The sequence below is a fragment of the Mizuhopecten yessoensis genome, unplaced genomic scaffold (assembly GCF_002113885.1).
Source record: "Mizuhopecten yessoensis strain PY_sf001 unplaced genomic scaffold, ASM211388v2 scaffold673, whole genome shotgun sequence".
Classification (NCBI taxonomy): domain Eukaryota; kingdom Metazoa; phylum Mollusca; class Bivalvia; order Pectinida; family Pectinidae; genus Mizuhopecten; species Mizuhopecten yessoensis.
Window position 1 is genome coordinate 314,708 of NW_018403664.1, and position 22,858 is coordinate 337,565.

The window sequence follows — 22,858 nt, forward strand, 5'->3', positions numbered from 1 at the left end:
TAGAACCTTACACAAAGTACAAACATAGAATGATCACCTATACTTATCTGCTCTACCCTAGGGCTCTGTACAACCTTACACCAAGTACAAACATAGAATGATCACCTATACTTATCTGCTCTACCATAGGGCTCTGTAGAACCTTACACAATGTACAAACATAGAATGATCACCTATACTTATCGGCTCCAGCGTATACGTAGGACTCTATAGAACCTTACACCAAGTACAAACATAGAATGATCACCTATTGGTAACCTCTTATCAGATAGCCTCAGGAGTGATAACATCACAACAAAACATCAAACCGTTATAGGAGAGAAACTTGTGATGATTTAAGTGTGATTTCTATCTTATCTCATTCGTTTTAACAGAAACATATAGACACTTTAAAATGTCTTACTCAATAGCCCATTTAAAATTAGACACATTGATATTAATAAGTACAAATGATTTTACCTGGCATGAGCCTCTCTTTGATCCATGGAACTAGGTTATATTCACGCAGAATTAACTCGTAATCCAGGTCAGGGATGGTCAAGTTCCCAAGGATTCCGAGGGCTTCCAGTGCAAACTCTTCATCATCACAATTCAATGTCGCCTCAGCAAGGTCACTAATGTAGTCCTGTAAACCAATAACGTCATCTACAGAAAATTCACAACCATTCAGTGATGGGAGCTACATGATCTCTTACCTCAGCTGGTGTTTGGCACCACACATGAGCTTCTCTTCACCGATAACTTACCCTAATACTTTATGGGAAACATAACAGATAGGAAATGGCTATATTTACTGCAACAAGATAAGATAAGGTGATACCTGATTAGAATCACACACCCTTACAGATTCCCTGATCCCTATTGATATCTCTGTGTTCATAAACTGAACATCATGTACAAGCACAATGACATACAACTGTTTTGAATAAGTAGGAAGAAAGTCCACATTAATGATGAATCCTATATGAAAGATTACACATATTGACTGACTGTTCACAGTGGAATCTTTGTAGGTATGTGTGTAGGACATTATATCAATGTCAATAGACTGCTGTTATACTTACAATAAATAAATTTTTGGTTGGTCCATCATGCTGTGATATATTCCGTATCATTTTCATTAGCAGTGGATCCTTGAACTTGAATGCCCTCTTCATTAACATCTTCAGACCACTGCCTTCACAGATGATCTGGGCTGTACGTTTGTTGGCCGCCAGATTTATACACAGAGCCAGTAATTCAAGATCGGGGTTCTCGGGACTCTCAAGAAACATCTTCATCACCTACAACATGTCATAAATATGGAACATCTTCATCACCTAGGCTACATGTCGTAAAATATGAAAAATCTTCATCACCTACAACATGTTGTAAAATATTGAACAACTTCATCACCTACAACATGTCGTAGAATATGAAACATCTTCATCTACTAGGCTACATGTCGTAAAATATGGAAAATCTTCATCAATTTTACAATATCTTATTTATGTACAACACACACCGACACTACAACATCACATATACAGACAAATCATCTTTATCACATACAGATATAGAGATGTGGGGAGTAGAGCCAACACTGTTTATGTTTTCTAAGGTGGATCCTCGTGCCCTTCACAGATATAAAGTTTACAAAAACGCCTTGTAATTTAGATACTAACAATGTATGCTATTCATCCTGCAATCTATATTGATATGGACCATTCAACAAGCAACAAACCTTATTTCTGGCATTGAATTTGGCAACAAACCATAATGCAAAAAATGATCTCGTAAGTAAACCCAGTCAAAGATAGGAGTGTCATCTTCCATTTGACACCATCTTTAATGCAACGTTTTTTAAAGGCAAAAATAAAAAAATAAAAATTGACACACTACTTACCATTGGTATACAATCTGTGTAGGTAAACATAGACTTGGACTTGTCGTCCATGCTGACGTGATACAGGATACACAGGACTATCAGGCGATGATTCTCGTTATCTGTAACACATATCATGGCAGAGTTGCTTATTTCCTGTCCAAATATTACAGAACAGGAAACATTCACAATTCACTTGTTAAATCCATATCTGGTTAGTGTTTATGTCATCATTCAAAGCAGAAATACTGTCCAAAAAAGCTGTGTACTAATATTCCTTGTCATGAATATTAGCCCTCATTACAGAAGGTGAAAATGGTGAAAGTTTAACTGTATTTATTATTTCTCAAAGCACAGTAGTTACTGGTACCTGCATTTAGTATTAAAAGGAATAAAAGTTGCCAAACCCTACTGGGATTGTCAATCATTGCTAGGTAGGGAGTCATAAGACCACCATCAACAGGGAACAGTTATACAGATTTACTTACTCAGTAATCCTACTAGCTTCGGAAGGAGACCAAACTTGATCATTTTACTGCGTAGATCGGCGTCAAAGGAGAGATTGAGGAGCAGTCGAAGTGTGATGTTGAGTAGATCTTCGTGTTCACACGGCACAATCTTCACAAACCTCTCCATGATGTTCATAGTGGCCTAGAACAGACCACAAAATCATAAACACACATTCTTTATTTTTAAACCTATATTTAAGACGTTGAATTTAAAGTATTAAAAGAAATTGTGTCCACAAGTTACTGAATATTTTCCATTATTTAACATGCGATCTACTTGACAAAATCATACTGCTATTGACCTAGATTTAATCCCCTTCATAGATAAATAAACAGCTTTCTGTATCTGAATGAAGAATCTTTATCAATGACTAATGTGGCTCTTTCTGTATCCCACTAACAAACTGTCCTTTAGCTTCTTAGATTTACATAAACCATGCGTACAACAAAACAAGCGATTACCATTTCTTGTTTGTTTTCTATAAAGATGCTGAGTTTCTTAAGGAAGGACACCACCAGGATAAGGAGTTCGAAATTGTCCCGTTCCATGGACCTCACCAGCATCTTCACAACGTTTTTATTTCTCATTTTCATCTCCACCTTTAGATCCTCAGACAGATTCAGCAAGAGATAAAATGCCACTGGAACATAAGCAACGATATACTTTAAGATAGGCTAAAGAAATAACATCACTGTGTTTACCTAAAGCAGTCCAAGCATAATATAAACAATTGTTTTATGTACTGCATTTGGCTATTTATTCGAAATTCTAACAAATGAATAAAACTCATCAAAGTCTTATTACCTGGTATAAGTTATTCAAGTAACATTTATTTAATTTATCTTAACAGAAAATAACACAATTGAAAACTTGCATTAATATGGTTATTTATTTAACAAGGATTGCAAACAGCCAAGAGGCTACGAGTCATTCTATTTAACTTGTATTTATCATTAGAAAGTCCCCTACCTCGATGGCTATGAGTCATTCTATTTAACTTGTATTTATCATTAAAAAGTCCCCTACCTCGAAGGCTATAAGTCATTCTATTTAACTTGTATTTATCATTAGAAAGTCCCCTACCTCGAAGAAGCTGCTCTTGTTTCTTCACCAGTCCATCATATTTTTGTAAACTTTTTTCCAAATCCTCCTTTGTCTTCTTGTCTTTTTCTCCCTCAGGTACAAGAAGTTAAGATCAAATTCATCATAGTAACAAATAGTCATTAATTTTCACAAGAGCAATTAAATGGTCCGATATATTTCGAAAATTGCAAAATAGGTTATATAAATCTAATAAAGATCACTGAAGAATAAACAATTGACAATATCACAACTAATTTTTTATGCTGCATTGGAAAATCTCTGAAATTGAATAAAGCCAATAATGAATATTGACATAAATTCATAATAACATGTCTGAAATCCTTGTAAATTAAAACCACTACGGAGTGTACTGTAAATATCTGGGATTATTTCTGGGCCCTAAGACATGAGTAAAGGATATCAGTTTTCCTCTTCCTCTGCAATTCCTCATTCCACATATCATACTTCTTTAGCTCATGCTCGACAACATTCATGCACAGTGCTCCAATCTTGAAATGGAGAATGACACCATGAAATTGTGTAAAACTTGAGAAGCAGAAGAAAGTGTAAACAATATTTGTGGCCAGTTCTGTGTTTTTCTTCCAGTCCTCTCTCAGCACTCGCGCTAAGGCTCCAACCACAGTTTCTGGAATGTAGAGAATAATGTCTTATCATTTCCGACATGGCTTCTCAGAGTGGAGAATCTTGCAATCATCAAATCAATATATACATCCTTTTTCTACACTCACCGAGTTGTCAGAGGAAAGTTAAAGAATCTTAAATATAAACTGAAATTGAGAATTTCTGCTTTTCATGACAACTTAAACATACTCAACCCAATGTTATTATTTATTTCCATACTTCATATAATAGAAAGTATCTCTTACATTTTATAAGTTGGTTGATACAGATGTTTCAAGTATAGTTTGTATGATATATGTCCATGTCCCCCCCCCCCCCCCCCCCCCCTCCTCCTTGGATGACGTGTCCTGAATTGATTAATGTAAAAAAAAGGATTCAAATGATCATACCATCAAAGTGGCAAACAAATTAAAGTTTACAAGTATAACTTACAATCCAGGACAAGTACAACTTACAATCCAGGACAAGTATAACTTACAATCCAGGACAAGTATAACTTATAAACCAGGACAAGTATAACTTACAATCCAGGACAAGTATAGCTTACAATCCAGGACAAGTTAAACAACATACAGGGGTTCATCAAAAATCTTACCATTCTGAAATAATTCCTCCAGATTATCTGGATTTCTAGCTAACTGTAAGATGAGAGCCGAGCCTCTGATTTTTTCTGGAACATCCTCATACAGCAGTTCCATGTAATCATCCACATCATTGATATTTGCCACCTCATCTATCTCCGTTGCATCATATGTCGGAACTTCTGGCTTTTCCTGCAGCTGTGTTTTTCCAGAAGCTGTAAAAATGGATTTATAAATTAATTGCAATCATATGGATAATCAGCATCAAAATCAATGTCTTAAAGAAAATAAATAAGTTTATATATATATAAGAAAAAAATCATTTTCTCTACTTTGCAACTGCTTACCGTATTTTCAACTATATACATGTAATGTTACAGTACTACATCTGCAGGTAACATTCCATAAATTAATATGTTACTGTAATATGTTGAAAATCCACATTTACCTTAAATTGCTACTTGGATAGAGAAGTTTGTGATCAAAGTCAATATATGAACAAGACTACAATCAACATTGTTGTTCCTCAATATTAATATAAACTTCAAAGAATTATGATGACTAAATGGTGAATATGATTACTTAACATTACAAATTACTGGTAAACTTGAGATTTAAATTCATCAATATCATGGCTTACTGATGTACTTCTAGTCTATTCCACTGAACTTGGTTTCTGGATTTAATAGATTGTTAGCAAAAAGATTGAACTACTTGTGGGATGTGGATTCCTTGCAATTCTGTAGGTAGTGATGTAACATGAAGCTTGTTCACACCTTACCTTTGGTATGAAGCTTGTTCACACCTTACTTTTGGTATGAAGCTTGTTCACACCTTACCTTTGATATGAAGCTTGTTCACACCTTACTTTTAGTATGAAGCTTGTTCACACCTTACTTTTGGTATGAAGCTTGTTCACACCTTACCTTTGGTAGGTTCGGATTCCTTGCGGTTCTGTAGGAAGTGATGTAACATGAAGCTTGTTCACACCTTACCTTTGGTATGAAGCTTGTTCACACCTTACTTTTGGTATGAAGCTTGTTCACACCTTACCTATGGTATGTGTGGTGTTCACACCTTACCTTTGGTAGGTTCAGATTCCTTGCGGTTCTGTAGGTAGTGATGTAACATGAAGCTTGTTTACACCTTACCTTTGGTATGAAGCTTGTTCACACCTTACCTTTAGTAGGTTCGGATTCCTTGCGGTTCTGTAGGTAGTACAGCAGTTGTTCCACTTCAGGTAGCTTACTAGGGTGGATGAGTTTACACTTGTCAATAATCTCCTTGGCCAGTGATGACAGGTCACTGTTTGGATTCAGGCTCTTTACTCGTATACTGCCAATTAGGAAACACAATAAAACAATATTAGATTAGGAATGAACACAACGTAGCCAAGCTATTTTGAAATTGGTAATTTGTGCATTTCTTGTTGTTGTTACAATATCTAACCTGAACATGAATAACTGTGGTTTAAATTGAAGTAATAAAATTTCATAAATATTATAAGTATGAAAAGATTAAAAATTACAATGACTTATATTTAGGTCAAGTATTAGCGTGCGAAGCCTTTTCCTGACTAGTCCAACACAAAGCATGCTCTCTCGTGACATTTTGCGAATTCGCAAATCCATGAAAATAATGTAAACATGGCTACAACCATGTGTCTGGTGAGATAGCTATAGGAAGCGGGTCAGAGATAATGGTAACACAATAAACATGCTTTCATTAAAGATCTATTACTTCATTCGATATGCTTAACAACTGTATAGTTCACTTTTAAAGTAGTATTAACAAAACAAATATTTTTATAGCAGAAAAAGCGAGCCAAAATTTAAAATTATATAGCATTTTAATTGAGCCCATTTTGGCATGTGTGGCATTATGTCAATCATCAATTCTTTACGACACATCAGAAAAATTTAATTCCTTTTCCTTTTTTTTTTTTTATCTTCAACATGTTTTACACCATGAATGTGGTATAAATAGAAATTTAATAACTATTAATATGTAAGAAAAATAAGAAACAACATTTGTGTCCTGCTTATAAGAAAAAAGAGCGAAGGCAAGCGGCATGGTACCCTTAAAATTGTATGACATAAAAAAAATATAAATATTTTTATTTTGCTAAGTTCGGTTATACAGTGTACTTTGGACTGCTATCACAACAACCAGTTACATGTTTTGGACATGAAGGAAACACTAAGAGTAAGACTAGTGGCTTGATTAATCACATCCTCGATTTCCAGGGGTTACGATCACCTACGCTCTCTACAGAGCGAAAGTGAGCGTAACCCCTGGATATCGAGGATGGATTAATCACTTACATTTTCTGACATTCTTTTCGTTCTCCCAGCATTGGATCTCCAAGCTCTCCCAGAATGGTTGCCTCCAATTCATAGTTAACAACAAGAGCTTTCTCTGTGGGATGAATGTCGATGGTCCCGCCTTTAACTTTCCTGTGTTTTAGAGGAAAAAATCATCAGAATCAAGTTATCAGAATTACATATAAAAAAAACACCAACAGGCATTATCAGCTGGAATGTAAACTTATCTTTCAATACCATTATGAGTGATAACTTATATAAGTGAAAACTGCAGGGAATGGATAATCAACAAACAAACAAATCAGTTGATGGTTAACATAGTAGATGTACCTAGCCTGATATGTCAAAATTGACATCCGAAATTCAGTAAAAGTTGGATAGTTGTCAATCTGTCCCATTTTAAAGAATGACGAGGTACATGACCACTGTACACATTTTATTTTTGTGTAGTCATATCAAGTTTTTGCAGGACATAAAAACTGGACATCACAAAGGAGTGAAATGACATGTTTCAAGATCAATGGAAATATTCGTCCAAACACAAATCTCTGCACACTTTAAAAAACAAAGGACAAAAATAAATACAAACAACAGAAAAGTAAAGATATTACACGATCTTCAATTGTGCTGATATACAGAGACTGTTAGAGCTAATACAATCTAGTTCTACATATTAGTGTGCCAAACATTTTTTGTGCACCATGTCCAGTGCCAGTTGTTACAGTCACATTGCCGATGTTCAAAAATGTATGAGAATTAAATAAAAATCAACATTAATTCACGAGTTTTCTACTTTCAAATAACAACCTTTTTAGATAACGTGCATCTTCCGCCTGCATTTTGTTCGGCTGTGTTTGTAATTAGATGTAACATAAAGTTGTTATCAATTCCAGAATTTGTTTATAGACGATTCTTCCATAACTAAAATATTTATAGCCTCTAAATGTGAATAATGTTTAAGTTATTCAATCTAAATATCTCTATTTTATATATTTATATATTCCAACTTTTTATATGAACTTAGAAAAATTTGCATCAAATGTGTGTCAAAACCGTATATTTTATCGATTAATAAAATTTAAAAGCTTATTAACTGTAAATATAATCTCTAAACAGCGCATTCTGTTTACTTCTGCTTTTTACCACTACTCTGAGATAATCCGAAGAGTATTGATTGGCGGGATAAAAACTAGTAGCTCTTTCCTTCCCCGATTCGCTTTCAGTTACTGTAATGTTCACGAAACTTACTTTATCCTTGATAAAAACGTATGAATTAACTTCAAACAATTGTAACATTTTGAATTTGATTATAAGAAATTATTTGGTGAATCTGAAGTCTTAAATATATATCTCATTACTAGTGTTTTAACATTTTGACCGAGATCTGGGTCGGGTCGTGCGCGGATCGGGAAAGGTCAGACTACGAGTTTTATTACTACCAACAGTACTTCCGGCGCGAAAAATCATCAACCACGAGAAACAAAAAATTGAAAATTTGCCATGGCCTCAGAAGTAAAAGACGAGAAGAAATTTTATGACGACGCAGAGTCGTATTGGAAAAATGTTCCTTCAACAATCGATGGAATGTTAGGGGGGTTTGGACAGATATCTGTCACTGACATAAACGGATCAAGGGCATTTCTCCGACCGTTACTAACGGTACGTTATCTAGGCTACGATTGAAATTGAATTTCGTGTCAATAATAACTTGGATTCGACTTAGATTTACATGGCGGGTGTCTTCAATGAAGCAGAAGACGCTTATCCTTTCTAAACACCTGGTCTCATTCTCCTTTAACTTTTGAGCTATAATTGTGTCGTGGTTTTGTTGACACAAAAGTGGTTTTTTTTTTATAAACTTTGTGACAGTGCATACAATCTTCAAAAAACTGGCTATAACATTTACAACTTGGGTGTCTTGTCTTATAGTGTAATTAGAAACTATTCCCTGTGGCCAGGATATATTACCAATGAAGAAGTTTAACAATGAGTGACATATGCATGTCAGTTAATATTAATATGACTCAGATTTATTAATACCACAGAAGATTTTACTTGATAAACAAAAAGCAAAGTTTCACTAACACCTCATCAACAGTTGTGATAAATTGGGTACCTCATGGTGATCAGTAGCTGTGATCCCTAATTAGACATGCATTAAGCCATTTGGCACACAATTTTATCAGTATCACTGAACTTTCTTAGCAACCACTTAACAAGGTTCATATATGTACTATTCAAATGATTTGGTCATGCTGACCACCACAAGCTGCCCCATAACAGGGACATAAACATGATTCATCTATACTGTTTAAATGGAAATTTTTCCCATTTTACTCTTCAAAACAACTTGTAAAGTAGAAATTTTGCTGACAGTAATGCTGCTATTATATATATATATTTTGATGGTATATATGTTTAAAGATAATTTGAACTAATTATAATTACATCTGTTAATTGTATGTTTACATAGGTATGAATATTTTCATTTGTATGTTATCTTGTGTATTCCTATACTCGTAATATCAAAAAGAAAAAAATGAAATAAAAAAGTTTATGAATATAAATATTTTAATAAAAAATGAAATCTTTTATTTTTTAAAAGACTGGAGGTGGCAGTTCTGGTACTAAGAAAGCCATTGACTGTGGAGCTGGCATTGGGCGAATAACAAAACGACTTCTCCTTCCAATGTTTGACTCGGTAGACATGGTGGAATTGAATCAAGGTTTTCTTGATGGAGCTCCAAAACATATTGGAGAAGAATTTAAGCGTATAGGAAAATGCTACTGCTGTGGACTTCAGGACTTCACACCAGATAAGGGAAAATATGATGTCATTTGGATACAATGGGTCACAGGACATCTTACAGATGACCACTTTGTACAGTTTCTACAACGATGTCAGGATGGACTTTGTGAAAATGGTGTTGTCGTTCTCAAAGATAACTGTAGTCCTGAGAAGGTGTTTGATGCAACCGACAGTAGCTATATGAGAACCACAGATGAAACACTGGAACTGATAGTGAAATCAGGGCTGAAACTGCTTCAGTCTCAGAAACAGAAGGGCTTCCCCAAGGCTATTTATGATGTTATCATGTTTGCATTACAATAGCTTTAGGATAACTATTAATTAATCTCATTTTAAAGGCAAACTTTAGATGCTGTCAGATTCTAAATTTGTTGGCTTGGAAGAAGCAGCTGGCTTGTTCATTCTTTCCATGCAGGAAATTATTCCAAGATAGCTCTAAGCTGTGGTCAGTTCTGTAATAACTAATCTCAAATCTGTAATGATTTCGTGCCAGTTATTGAAATGCAAATTACAGTCAATAGCTATTTAACAGTTGCCTTCCTTTTGTACATTTAATTTCATTTGGAAGACTTTTCTGATGATAAAATGATCCACGATTCTGAAACAGACTAATGACTGAATTTTCATGACTGAAAAATGCTATTTTCATACTCATTTGAAATACATGTACTAGTTAACTATTGTAATCATTAGTAAAAGAGATCACCTGGCTAAAAAATAGACAAATCTTTAAATGATAGGCTTGACTAAGGATTGATGTAACAGTGTATTTTGGGACCTTGATTTCTGGATTTTCTTCTGTCCAAATGTTGCATAAATTGCCCACACGATGTGTAAAGAGCTGTAGCTAATTTTTGGCCAAATAGGAGAGGGGATCTGACCTATTAGGTAGAGGAGAAATTGTTAACCACAGATTTGAAACATGTAGTTTGAGATATTGTCAGCATGTTATTTTAATGAAACTATGTGTTAAATTCACTATATATAGATCTGTATTTTGTCAATTTTCTGTAAAAATCTCTTTGGTCAGAAAATTATTTTACTATATACACAAACAATGTACATATTGAACGTGTTGCAACGTTTCAAGAACAACTGGTCCCTTTGTCAAGTTGTGATGATTTATATTTTTTACCTTTACAACGATGTGACGAAATTGTAGATTTTGTATGTCACACAACTCCGGTCGTTTCGCATATTGATAGAGAACTGAGAGCGTATACACACTGAATTGAAAAGGTTACATGTAGGGTGTAGATTAAGCCCCTCTCCCTTTATGTCAGTATCGAGTCACACAGATGACTCAGCTGGGGTCCCCCTCGTCTCTGTTCATATTTTTAGTTTTCTGTTGCGACATGTTTAATACGTACATTGTTTGTACATAAAGTAAAACTTTGATATTAGGTGTAGTAATGTTATTTTCCTGGTGATTTGAAATTCCAGGACAGCTATCATGTGCTGTTGTTGGCCAGAACATTTTACTGGTAACTCATTTTCAATTCCAGTTGATGTATTTTAACCAAATGTGATGCAAATGTATAAAGCCCTAATTACCAAGATTTGTTTTGTAATTATCATTTACACTTCTTATTAAAGCTTTATAAATAAAGGTTTTGCATTTATTTTATCTTACTTCTACGCTTTGTAAGATGTGAAAGTAAATAGCATCTGCTATGGTGAATAACATTAATCAAAATCAAAGATAACAAAATTTAGCAGCAATAATTGAGAATCAAATCGAATTGTGAGCCTGGTGAACCATTAGAGCCCTAGAAGCAGTTGAGAAACCTACCCTGTAACCATTATATATACAATTGCTAGGCATGAAAAGACAATATATTCGTAGTACAACGACTGGCTTCAGGGTCCGTCCCTGCCCTGGGCAATTAGTATACGAGTCATTACATAACAATTGTTGAAATCCGTACCTTTAATGATATACAGTTGTTTGGCACAGAGAAACAAATGTACTCGTGTTATCTGGATTCATTGGCTCAAGTCTCATTTATTTTCATTAACTACTTTTTTATATATATATATATATATATTACAAGTATACACAACATAACATACAAATGAAAATATTCATACCTTTGTCATTGTGCAATAAATTGTTATATAAAAGATGAGTTCATTACCCTAGGAGCTGAGGAGCAATGTCAAAAGGGGGAAATTTGGCTTTAAATGCCTTCTGTTCTTGAACAATTTATTGCATTTCAACCAAAAATACTAAAACCTCTGTGGGATATCTTAATAAAATGTTATTTAAAGCAAGGGGGGGGGGGTAATGTAATTTAATTTGTCATTTGGAATTATTTGTTTTTATCACATGTCTAACAAAGTTTAATTGTTAGCATGTAATGTTTGAAGGTGTAGTTGTTACAGCCAAACATATTTAGTCCTCACTATAGAGTAGTGCTAGGATTATATCTGTATCGGTCTTATTGACCATTGATCATTTTGTTTGTAGACATCATTGGTGGCTGTGACAAGTAATAGTGATATATTTGGCTTGACATGAAAGTCTGGGCATTCACTTTCCATCCATAGATGTACATTGTTATAATTGTTTACTGACTATTCTTCACCATCTTTTTCACTCAAAGCAGTTATGTCATCAGTACATATTTATCATTGTACAATACTAATGTAAACACTATTATTGGCCTTGACAATAATTATCTACTTACAAAGATTTATATTCCATAGTTTAGGTAACACCGGGAGTATTACTTGTTTTAGGATTTGTTTTTATCTTCCTAAAGGGATGGAATGCTATCATATATTCACATGTGCTCAGCATGGTTACCATACAATCTTACCAGTCAGTGGTGATTTATGAACAATAGATATGTAATGATTATTATGACATCATTAAAATTGTGCATGTTGTGTTTTATTTGATTTGTCTACAATCCTGTTTAGAAATAGAGGACCTAAACTCAGATTCATAACAGAATGCAGTTTAATGCCAAATAGTTGTGATATTTTTCAATCTGATTATGGCTCCACCTTTGTGTAGTAAGAAATTCATGGAGCCATGTAACAAAATGATTTTAATCAGATTAGGTATTTTTAGAAAAGTAAATCCTTCACTTCTCACACAGGCAGGCCCAGCTTTGTGTCTATAACTGCTATCTGTGCTTACATGTGTATATCCTAAATAAACCGTATATTCTACTCTTGAGTCTTCTGATTTTCTGTTGACACTGTAAACTTGATATTAACCTGTGATCCTCCAATGGCAGTGCTTTCAACACTGGCAATGTAAGAAAGTGTATGTAAGCTTATCAATAGCACATTGTCGTCTTGAATCAAAATTTCCTTAAGGGTTCCTGTCCCACTGCACTGCCGTTTTCCCTATATACAGTAATCTCCCCTTATTTTCCGTTTGGATATAACTGTAGAACGTGTGGACTAAAGCTATTACACTGCCATTTTCCTTATATACAGTAATCTCCCCTTATTTTCCGTTTGGATATAACTGTAGAACGTGTGGACTAAAGCTATTACACTGCCATTTTCCTTATATACAGTAATCTCCCCTTATTTTCCGTTTGGATATAACTGTAGAATGTTTGGACTAAAGCTAGTACACTGCCGTCGACCAGATACAGAGATAGTATAACAATCTGAAGTTTAGGGTTCGAATTCCAGTCTAGTCTAGCCCGAGTTTTCTCTGGCCCTGGCACTAGACTTGGACCAATAGATAAGTGTGATGTTGGGACCAGAGGAAACTCGGGCCAAATCTCTTGTTGTTACCCCAGATCTAGAGTACCCGGAGAAAACCCACGTGGTCGGGCAGGTGACCACATACCTTTTCACGTCAGATCGGTGAATCAAACATCGGATGCTTTGGTGAAAGGTGGGTGCGTTATCCACTGTACTACTCAACGTCTTATATAGAACTATAATGCTGAAATCTTTACGATGGTATTTGCCCTGTTGCTCACGCAGATGAAGGGCTATCAGCTGTGTTCAAGGATATGGCATTGAACGACTTCCAAGGTCACAAAGGTCAAATGTAAAGTCTTTAAAAACCATCTACAGAACTAGTATAAGGTGTAGAGTCATGCTATTTGTCCGGTCAGATTGTTTAAATATATCACCCTTGCCCAATTTCAAGGTCATGGTTATGTGATAAAAATTCCAAAGACTTCTGCGGAACCATTGAGGCCTAGAGTCTCAACAGTCCTATTTGGCCTGTCGCTTGCTAGGTTGAAAGACTCGGATATCGTTCAAATAGATGACAATGATGTACTTTCAAAATGTACAAGGGTCAAGGGAGTTGAACATTTGAAGAACTTCTATGGCAGTATAATGCCTAATCATGATATTTGATATGTCGTTGCTTTGGTGGAAGTGTTTTGTTTGTTCGTTAGGGAAATGGTCGTGAAATTGGGCCTGTAGTTTGCTGTGATAAAGGCTATCAAATCAAGGTTCAAATAAAAAATAAAATTGGCATACTTTCAAAGAAACGGGTCAACTATGTTCAGAAGTCCCGACAGTTTGTATAAACCCATGATGATTTGAGTAATGATATCGAGTCCAGCTTGGTATTTGAGAGGATGGCTACATTATTTGTATATAAATGTATGACCGCGATGTACTGTCAAGGCTACAAGGAGATCAACGGTGTTAAAATCTTTGAAAGACTTCTTCTGAACAATCAGGCCTGTATACATAATGCTTGTCCTGTAGGTTACCGTAGTATAATAATACAAGTTTATTCAAATAAATGATCTTTCTCACCTTCAATCAAATGTGGTAACATTTCAACCGGTTTTTTTCTCAACAGAACAATGAATCCTTCGTCACTCTCAGCCGCCTAAGCATGTGTCGTAATGGAAGTAGAATCGTTGTACGTGATCGAAGTCGGGTTTCTAAAGCTAGATTGTTTAATCCCAGAGTGACTCTAGGAATAAACGTTAAATAAATCATTACTTGGGTGATGCGAGGTGTTAATTAATTGTACGTACAATAATTATATCATCATGTCAAAATAGAAAACTAATATGTGTTAAAATGTATCGTGAGCCTTACGATTAACTAATGGTAGTTATGGAGAAATGACGATCGTCTTTTCCTCCATTGAATGTACATGCAGGATATTGTCTATATGAATTACGTGATCCCCAAAGTCGGAAACGAGATTTCAAATTGCTCGGTAGTGGTCCTTTTAAAGCTGCGGTCACGCTCGTAGATGACCGTAGTGGGGGATGACCGTAGTTGACTGTAGTGGGGTATGACCGTAGTTGACTGTAGTGGGGTATGACCGTAGTTGACTGCAGTGGGGTATGACCGTAGTTGACTGCAGTGGGGTATGACCGTAGCTGACTGCAGTGGGGTATGACCGTAGTTGACTGCAGTTGGGTATGACCGTAGTTGACTGTAGTGGGGTATGACCGTAGTTGACTGTAGTGGGGTATGACCGTAGTTGACTGCAGTAGATCGTAGGTGACCTTGGTTAAACAATTTAAACGTAGTTAGACGTAGTTCCCTAACCTAACCCTAACTCCTAAATTCAACATTACTTAACCCTACCTCGCCCTAGTTGACTCTATAAGTTAACCGTAATTTACAGTACTTCAAACCATCCAGGGGTGACGCTCACTTTCGCTCTCTACACCCCTATTTGATTGGTATCAGGGAAAAAAATCATGACCAATCACCAGGCCGATGTTTGTTCTTTGAAGATCACAGGGAGCGTAGTGTTAATCGTAGTGTTACTACGGTAAACTACGGTAAACACTACGGTCAAGTAGGGTCTTGGCATCCAAACTCACCGTAGATATATTTTGAACGTGTTGAACATTTTTGGGCTAACCACGGCCAAATCATGGGTTTCTTGAAGTTTATAACTATGTTGAACTACGTCTAACTACGTTTAATACGTTTAACTAAGGTCACCTACGGTCTACTACAGTCAACTACGGTCAACTACATGCGTGACCGTAAGATGTGACCGCAACTTAAGATGTAAATAGGTCACCTGAGCAAATAACTACTAGACCTACCGCGCATCACGGGAATACGTATACGTACCGTCATTGATGTTTAAAAACGTGCATTTCAAACCATAGTTAAAATATCCTTTTCTTCATTTAGTTATTAACTGGATTACTCGATATTTCCTCAATTGCTTACTTCAGAGAAATAGTTCACCGTTATATATTTGTCTTGTAGTATGCTGGATAAAGGGCTAGGAATCTGCTAGGATAAATAATCTCGAACCAGTTTTAGAGTTTCTGTGGAAATCGAACTTACCTAAATAACTCAAGGACCTAATATTCATATTTGCCGTTTGCCTGACTAGTGAGGATGTTTACAGGCATATGGCTTTACTTGATATCTCTCTCAAATGTTCGAAGCATAACGAAGAAATATAAAAAAAAATTAACATTGAACCACAAAACTACACGAGAATGTCAACGTACCCTTTGACTAATCTGCAATCTTAAAAGTTTGGAAAAAAGCCATATATACTTTGCTGAGTTATATTATAATGTGTGAGCGTTGTATAGATGTAGAAGTAAGCGTCGGGACCGCAACCTCACCTTGGGCCCTTGTGCTAGAACCATATCAACTTCAGTTCGTATCCAAGCCGATTAAGGGTCCCTAGGGTGTTAAAAGTCACAGTAACTAGTTTGTATACAGACCGGTTCCGGAATCCCTGTGATAATATCAACATACACAGTTTAACCGTAACCAGACAGTATCTAAGTTCCGTATCCTGACAGATTCCTGGTTTCTGTAGCTCTATCTACAATATTTAATGGCAATAGATAGCGATATTCATGTTTTGATTGACATGGGTGTGAGGTGGTAACTTCTGAATATAAAAATAAACATTAATTTTAACAGTGCTAAGGAGGACCATATTTGCTACTAACGTTATTACGATTGCAAACATTATAAAGTAGCATCGGTAATTTTAGTACAATCAATTATTGACGTCATAGTGGTGATGACGTCATAAAACTGCTTACATCACACGAGGGAATCAATTCGCCCGTGGTAACCAAATGCCGGGTACGTACACATAGACCGTAGGCCTGTAGGGGCTAGCCGTCAGGATGGGAAGGCTTGTGGAGAAGCTCATTAGCCGCATGAGGCGGAAGAACGTTGTCATCCTTCGCTGGGAGGACCGATACGACAATTCCAAGTAAGCCACGTACCTGCTCGAAAAGTATATTTATAGACAATATTTTTTTGTCAATGACTAAAGTGACGTACCAGGGCCCGTATTCATGAAAACATTCTCATGCTCAAGCATGGATTCTGTGCTCAAACCAGTTTTCTTGTTACTCAATTAAATCATGTCAAACGATCAAAAAGTCAAATGTAAACATTGGAAACAGTATTTGGCTTTAAGTTTCTTCAATTTGTTTCCATATTAATGGTAATATTAGATTTTATTATTATTTTACAAACGGAACAAGAGCACAAAATACATGCTTGAGCATGAGAACGGCTTCATGAATATGGGCCCTGGTGAAGTCACTGTGACTCGGCCAGTGATGTTTGAATCATTAATAACATCTGCTATATAGATGTAACGCGACTGCGCCGCTTCGCCTTACAATAACAGCATCGTCTCTTCCCTGATGACATACAATGACCGTTCCCACTTCTTCCTTAAGATTTACACCCTGTAACACATGGTAAGACAAAAACATCCGCTAGCATAGGGTAAGACACACCAGCACCTCCTTACATAGGGTACGACACGGCATTACCGGTTAATAAAGGGTACAATCAAAATCGTTACGGCGTCAACAAGCCGTGTTCAAAAAGAACACGCCCACAAACCGAACAGTTGTTTCAGCGTGTCACTCACTGCATCTGGCTCGTCGATTGGTTGATAGAACGTTTGAGGTCGGTGTCGTCCTTGTTTTCAGAAGCAGTGTACAACATTGTATCTTTTTCGGAGACTTGTTGTTTGTGCGCATTGTCAACTTGAGATAACGCATACACGTATATGGAAATGTAAAATTTACATTGCATGTACATGTTTCAAACCATGTGTCATGACTTGAATGTTTCGTTTGATGTGTACTTATCCACATTTCGTAAACTATAATGGTATTTCTGATTACAAGAGGGTAAAATGAAGAATATTACACATGCTTGAAAGCAGTCCATACCGGCCGCTGCACTGAAAAGCAATATCATAGAACGGTGCAAGATTCAACAACTCATTCACTTATATAACTTGCATACCTGCTTAAATATATTTGTAAATTATATGATAACAATGATGTGCACGAAAACGATAACATTTTATTTTATAATAAAAGTAAGTGCACAATCGGCGCAAGAAACTGTTATTCAATGCAAAGAAGTATTTTTATGTATACAGTTTTATGTGAGAATACTTTTCATGACAATTAAACTGTATTAAGCTTTATTGGCTGCTGATTATCGTTGCATGAACAATTTGAAGGTAAGAATAATTACCAAAACAAGACTTTCCTGATTTACGGTACGTGCGACGCTATTTATTTGGATATAATTTTCCAAAGTCTATTTTATCAAAACTAATGAGAGTTTGGAGAAAAATTTAATCAGAACCCTCGTTGACTCTAACATATTTCAACTATGCATATTTTCTGCTGATATTGATCGTTTATCCCCAAATATTCGCCAAAATACCGGAAGTGTCCCATCCAGGGTACAGTAACGCCGGTTCAACGGCCTACGTAACTCTGATGGTATTTCGCGTTCTTTTTATAGAACCGCGCGCCCGAAATATCAAATTGTGATAAAAATAAAAAGTGGATAATATCTATTTATGAAAAACAAACAAACCTTTTTGGAACTGATAGTATAGTATTGTATAAAGAACATTGATATTTATCTAAAAAGTGTCCCGATTTGGGTACAGTGACGTTAGATAACCTATGTGCCGATAGTAAATTGTATACCTACGAATGTCAGCTGCAGTGTTACTCTCGATGGAGCGTATCCATGGAGACAATTCCCCGGAAAATGATACCTAATTATTTTCGTTTTTATTAAGTTTTTGTTCAATATTGAATAAATATTGCAATTACAATTGAAACTGTTTAGTTTTTATAAAGACAGGAAATACTTATACCGGCAATATATGCTAACATCTAGCATAAGACAAATCAGTGCCAGTTAACGTAGAGTAAGACACATAAACATCTGCTCAAACAAGGTCAGACACATCAAGATTTGCCGAGACAGGGTAAGCAACGTCAACAACTACTTACAAGCTTGGTGATCGGGTATGACATGATCTTCATCCGATATGGTGTTAGTATTCAAGTACGGACGTAACTATTAACTATATATGATATAAGGATTATATGATATAAGGACAATGACAATTGTGTTATTTTGTTAACGGTCACGTGTGTACTATAAATATCATTATATAATACGTATTACTTGTTATATCAAAGGGACATGATAATGTGTTACAGAGATCTATGTTATATCATCATTGGAGGGCTGCTTTTTTTTTTTTTTACTAAACATTGATCTAAATTCCTAAAACGTGTAAAATCATTCTGAACACCTTAGTTGAGGTCCAAGTATAGGAGACTCAGGTCAGTTATGGTGCAAACCTTTAAGAAAACAAATGGGATAGATAACATCAAAGATGACTTTCTAAAAATCAATGTAACAAGAACAACCAGAGGTCACAACCAGAAACTTCAAAAATTGAGGTGTAGAAGTAATCTGCGTGGCCACTCGTTCAAATTAAGAATTGTAAATGACTGGAATGGTATATCTGATCAAGTGGTTAATGCCCCATCTCTGTTTTCTTTTAAGACCAGGTTAAACAAACACTGGATAAATCACCCCAACAAGTTTGAACCAAGCTTCTACTAACTAGCTGAGTTAACACATACAACTTCCCTAATGTCCAATCCAAATTCAGTAAAAAAAAAATAACTCATGAAACCTTTTGAATATCGATACTTCTAGGTACAGGTATCATTGACAGGTCTATACAGGCCTGTCAGTCCTTTTTATAACTGAATACCCTTATCTTATATGAAATTATTATGCAACCTTTGTTACCACCCACTGCACCTGTAAATAATTTTCACTAGTTATTGAGAAACAAGTCTTCTTCAATACCTCCTAATGTAACCGGAAGTGAAGTGGACAGAATTAAGAAGCACCTCAAGAAGCGACTGACGCTTACAACGGTGTCACAATCAATGAACCAAGTATAGATCACAAAGCCTTTTCCGTCGCCTGTTCAAAGAAGCCGGGTGTAGTACTATTTTTTTTTAGTTTTTAGTGTTGGTCTAAACCCTTCATGACGATAGGTCCAAATATGCTATCTTACAAATTCTCGAGTCGCTTTGGTGACTGGCACATCTGTACATGTATACTAGTCTGCGCTACCAGTGCACAACCCACATCTGTATCATATTTTGTCCTCTTTATTATGCTAGATGTCTGCGTTAATGTAGTATATGTGTGTTGTAGTATATAACGTTGTATTGTAGTAGATAACCATGTGTTGTAGTAGATATATATGTGCTGAAGTAGATATCCATGTGTTGTAGTGGATAAATGTGTGTTGTAGTAGATATCTGTGTGTTTTAATAGATATCTGTGTGTTGTATTGGGTATCTCTGTATGTTGTAGTATATATATGTGTGTTGTAGTAGATATCTGTGTGTTGTAGTGAATATCTGTGTGTATTGTAGTGGATATATGTGTGTGTTGCAGCATATATCTGTGTGTTGTATTGGGTATCTCTGTGTGTTGTAGCATATATCTGTGTGTTGCAGTAGATATCTGTGTGTTTATCAGTCTCTGGAATCAGGCATAGTGCCTTCAGACTGAAAATCTGCAAATGTATCACCTGCTTATAAAAAGGGTCCAAAATTTCACCCAGAAAACTACAGGCCCATGTCTCTGACCTGTATCTGTAGCAAAATTATGGAACACATTGTGGTCTCAACTATCATGACCCATGCCGATACCCATAACATATTGTATTCGTTCCAACATGGTTTTCGCAAATCGCGATCATGCGAAACCCAACTTCTTGAATTTGTGGATGACAGCTCAAAGAATCTTGATGAGGGACGCCAAACAGATATCCTCATAATGGACTTTGCTAAGGCTTTCGACAAGGTCAGTCATTCTCTCCTAAACCATAAACTAAAACATTATGGTATACGTGGAAATGTCGCAAACTGGATCGAGAGTTTCCTGACCGGTAGAACTCAGCCAGTAGTAGTTGAAGGGGAGAAGTCTGATTTTATCGATGTCCATTCCGGGGTACCCAAGGGGTCAGTTTTGGGACCCAGTTTATTTCTTTACATTATAAACGATATCCCTGTGGGTCTAAATGCTACAATCCGTTTATTTGCAGACGACACTATTGCATATCTAGTTATCAAGTCAAACAGTGATGCTGAAACACTTCAAAAAGATCTTGACAAACTAGCGCTCTGGGAAAATACATGGAAAATGATCTTCCACTCAAAATAATGCAATGTGTTGTCGGTGACTAAAACCAAAACTCCAATAGCCCATAATTATACTTTACATGGACACATACTGGAACATCTTAGTCAGGCCAAGTATATGGGTGTAACACTATCATCTGACCTTAAATGGGATTCACATATAAATACTATCTGCCCAAAAGCAAATTCTACGCTAGGCTTTTTAAGACGAAATCTTAAAATTGGCTCAACATCAGCCAAAGTACAGGCATACAAATCATTAGTTCGACCATCACTTGAGTATGCCTGTACAGTATGGGACCCTCACACCCAAACAAATATTGACAAGTTAGAAATGGTCCAGCGAAGGGCAGCGCGCTATGTGCTCAATAAACACAGGTACAACCATCGTACCTCCAGTGTGTCAGAAATGTTGGACCACCTAAAGCTGCGCCCTCTAGCAGATAGACGTAGAGATGCTCGTCTGACCATGCTTCATAACATTGTAAACCAGAAAGTCGCTTTCGTAAAATCAGGCAGATTAATCCCTACAGTTAGAAAATCCCGAACAAACCACCAGTTTTCGTATCAAATTCCCCACTCAAAAACACAGACCAGAAAGGCATCATTCTTCCCTCGAACTATACCCGAGTGGAATAAACTCCCACCTGACATTATTTCGAGCCCCACAACAGAATTATTCAAATCAGCCCCCTACCGTCACTTTTCAAACGCAAATAAGACCATCTCGTATCTTTTAAAAATAATCTCTTAACATGTTTCACTCCTCGTCTGACATTTTATCAGTACCATTTAGAAGTAGAAGTAGAAGTTGTAGTGGAGATATACATGTTGTAGTAGATATCTGTGTGTTGTATTGGGTATCTCTATGTTTTGTAGTATATATCTGTGTGTTGTAGTAGATATATTTGTGTTGTAGTGGATATCTGTGTTGTAGTAGATATCTGTGTGTTGTAGTTGTAGTTGTAGTTGATATTTGTGTGTCATAGTTGATGTCCTTGTATTGTAGTAATGTCTGTGTGTTTTAGTGGATATCTGTGTTGTAGTAGGTATATGTGTGTTGTAGTTGTAGTTGATATTTGTGTGTCATAGTTGATGTCCTTGTATTGTAGTAATGTCTGTGTTTTAGTGGATATATGTGTTGTAATAATAATAAATAATATACAGCATTTATATAGCGTCCAATATAATTTGTAAAATTACTTTAAGGCGCTTTACAACATATGGATAATAATAATGGTTATAATTGTGAAAACAAACAACAAAGGGTTGCAATCACTTTCATACATTTATCAAGCAATGTGCACATAATTGAACAAATAAAAGGGTGGTATTTACATGACGTCTTTGCAAAGATTCTAAAATGCAGACGTGAAGAGGTGAGTTTTTATGTCCCTCTTGAACTTGGCCAGGGTATTTGACTTCCTAATAGCAGATTTTAAGCTATTCCACAACGTAGCCGAAACCCTCCCAAAGCATCTGTTTCCGTAGGTCACAGTACGAGATTTTGGGACACACAACAAAGATTCTGACTCCGACCGCAGTGATCTTGACGGCTGATACAGGGTAACAAGTTC

General features: G+C 36.0%; 3 protein-coding genes across 4 annotated transcripts in view; 2 read left to right on the plus strand and 1 right to left on the minus strand.

Annotated features, from left to right (window-relative positions):
• Positions 1-7,944, minus strand: part of LOC110451690 (kinesin-associated protein 3-like) — a 16,908-nt gene extending 8,964 nt beyond the window's left edge. For both annotated transcript variants that reach the window (XM_021499833.1, XM_021499824.1), the window contains exons 1-11: positions 7,812-7,944; positions 7,005-7,136; positions 5,861-6,015; positions 4,695-4,895; positions 3,879-4,103; positions 3,458-3,553; positions 2,836-3,014; positions 2,353-2,515; positions 1,886-1,986; positions 1,065-1,283; positions 460-625 (exon numbers count right to left, since the gene is read on the minus strand). In XM_021499833.1, coding sequence (XP_021355508.1) covers positions 460-625; positions 1,065-1,283; positions 1,886-1,986; positions 2,353-2,515; positions 2,836-3,014; positions 3,458-3,553; positions 3,879-4,103; positions 4,695-4,895; positions 5,861-6,015; positions 7,005-7,136; positions 7,812-7,843 — 1,669 coding nt within the window. In that variant the 5' untranslated portion in view covers positions 7,844-7,944. The remainder of the gene's footprint in view (positions 1-459; positions 626-1,064; positions 1,284-1,885; positions 1,987-2,352; positions 2,516-2,835; positions 3,015-3,457; positions 3,554-3,878; positions 4,104-4,694; positions 4,896-5,860; positions 6,016-7,004; positions 7,137-7,811) is intronic.
• Positions 7,945-8,240: 296 nt separating this feature from the next.
• Positions 8,241-10,879, plus strand: LOC110451703 (N-terminal Xaa-Pro-Lys N-methyltransferase 1-B-like). Its single transcript, XM_021499845.1, has 2 exons — positions 8,241-8,663; positions 9,610-10,879. Exons 1-2 carry the CDS (start codon positions 8,505-8,507, stop codon positions 10,114-10,116), a joined length of 666 nt encoding a protein of 221 aa, XP_021355520.1. The 5' UTR covers positions 8,241-8,504; the 3' UTR covers positions 10,117-10,879.
• Positions 10,880-16,804: 5,925 nt separating this feature from the next.
• LOC110451583 overlaps positions 16,805-22,858 on the plus strand; it is a 24,974-nt gene continuing 18,920 nt past the window's right edge. The window contains exon 1 of the mRNA XM_021499703.1: positions 16,805-16,978. Within this exon, the coding sequence (XP_021355378.1) occupies positions 16,890-16,978 (89 nt within the window). The 5' untranslated portion in view covers positions 16,805-16,889. The remainder of the gene's footprint in view (positions 16,979-22,858) is intronic.

Bases quoted from the DNA above. Each gene is read 5' to 3' on its own strand.
- LOC110451703 (XM_021499845.1), top strand. From the start codon at position 8,505: ATGGCCTCAGAAGTAAAAGACGAGAAGAAATTTTATGACGACGCAGAG. The intron at 8,664-9,609 runs GTACGTTATCTA...ATTTTTTAAAAG, and splicing joins TTCTCCGACCGTTACTAACG to ACTGGAGGTGGCAGTTCTGG.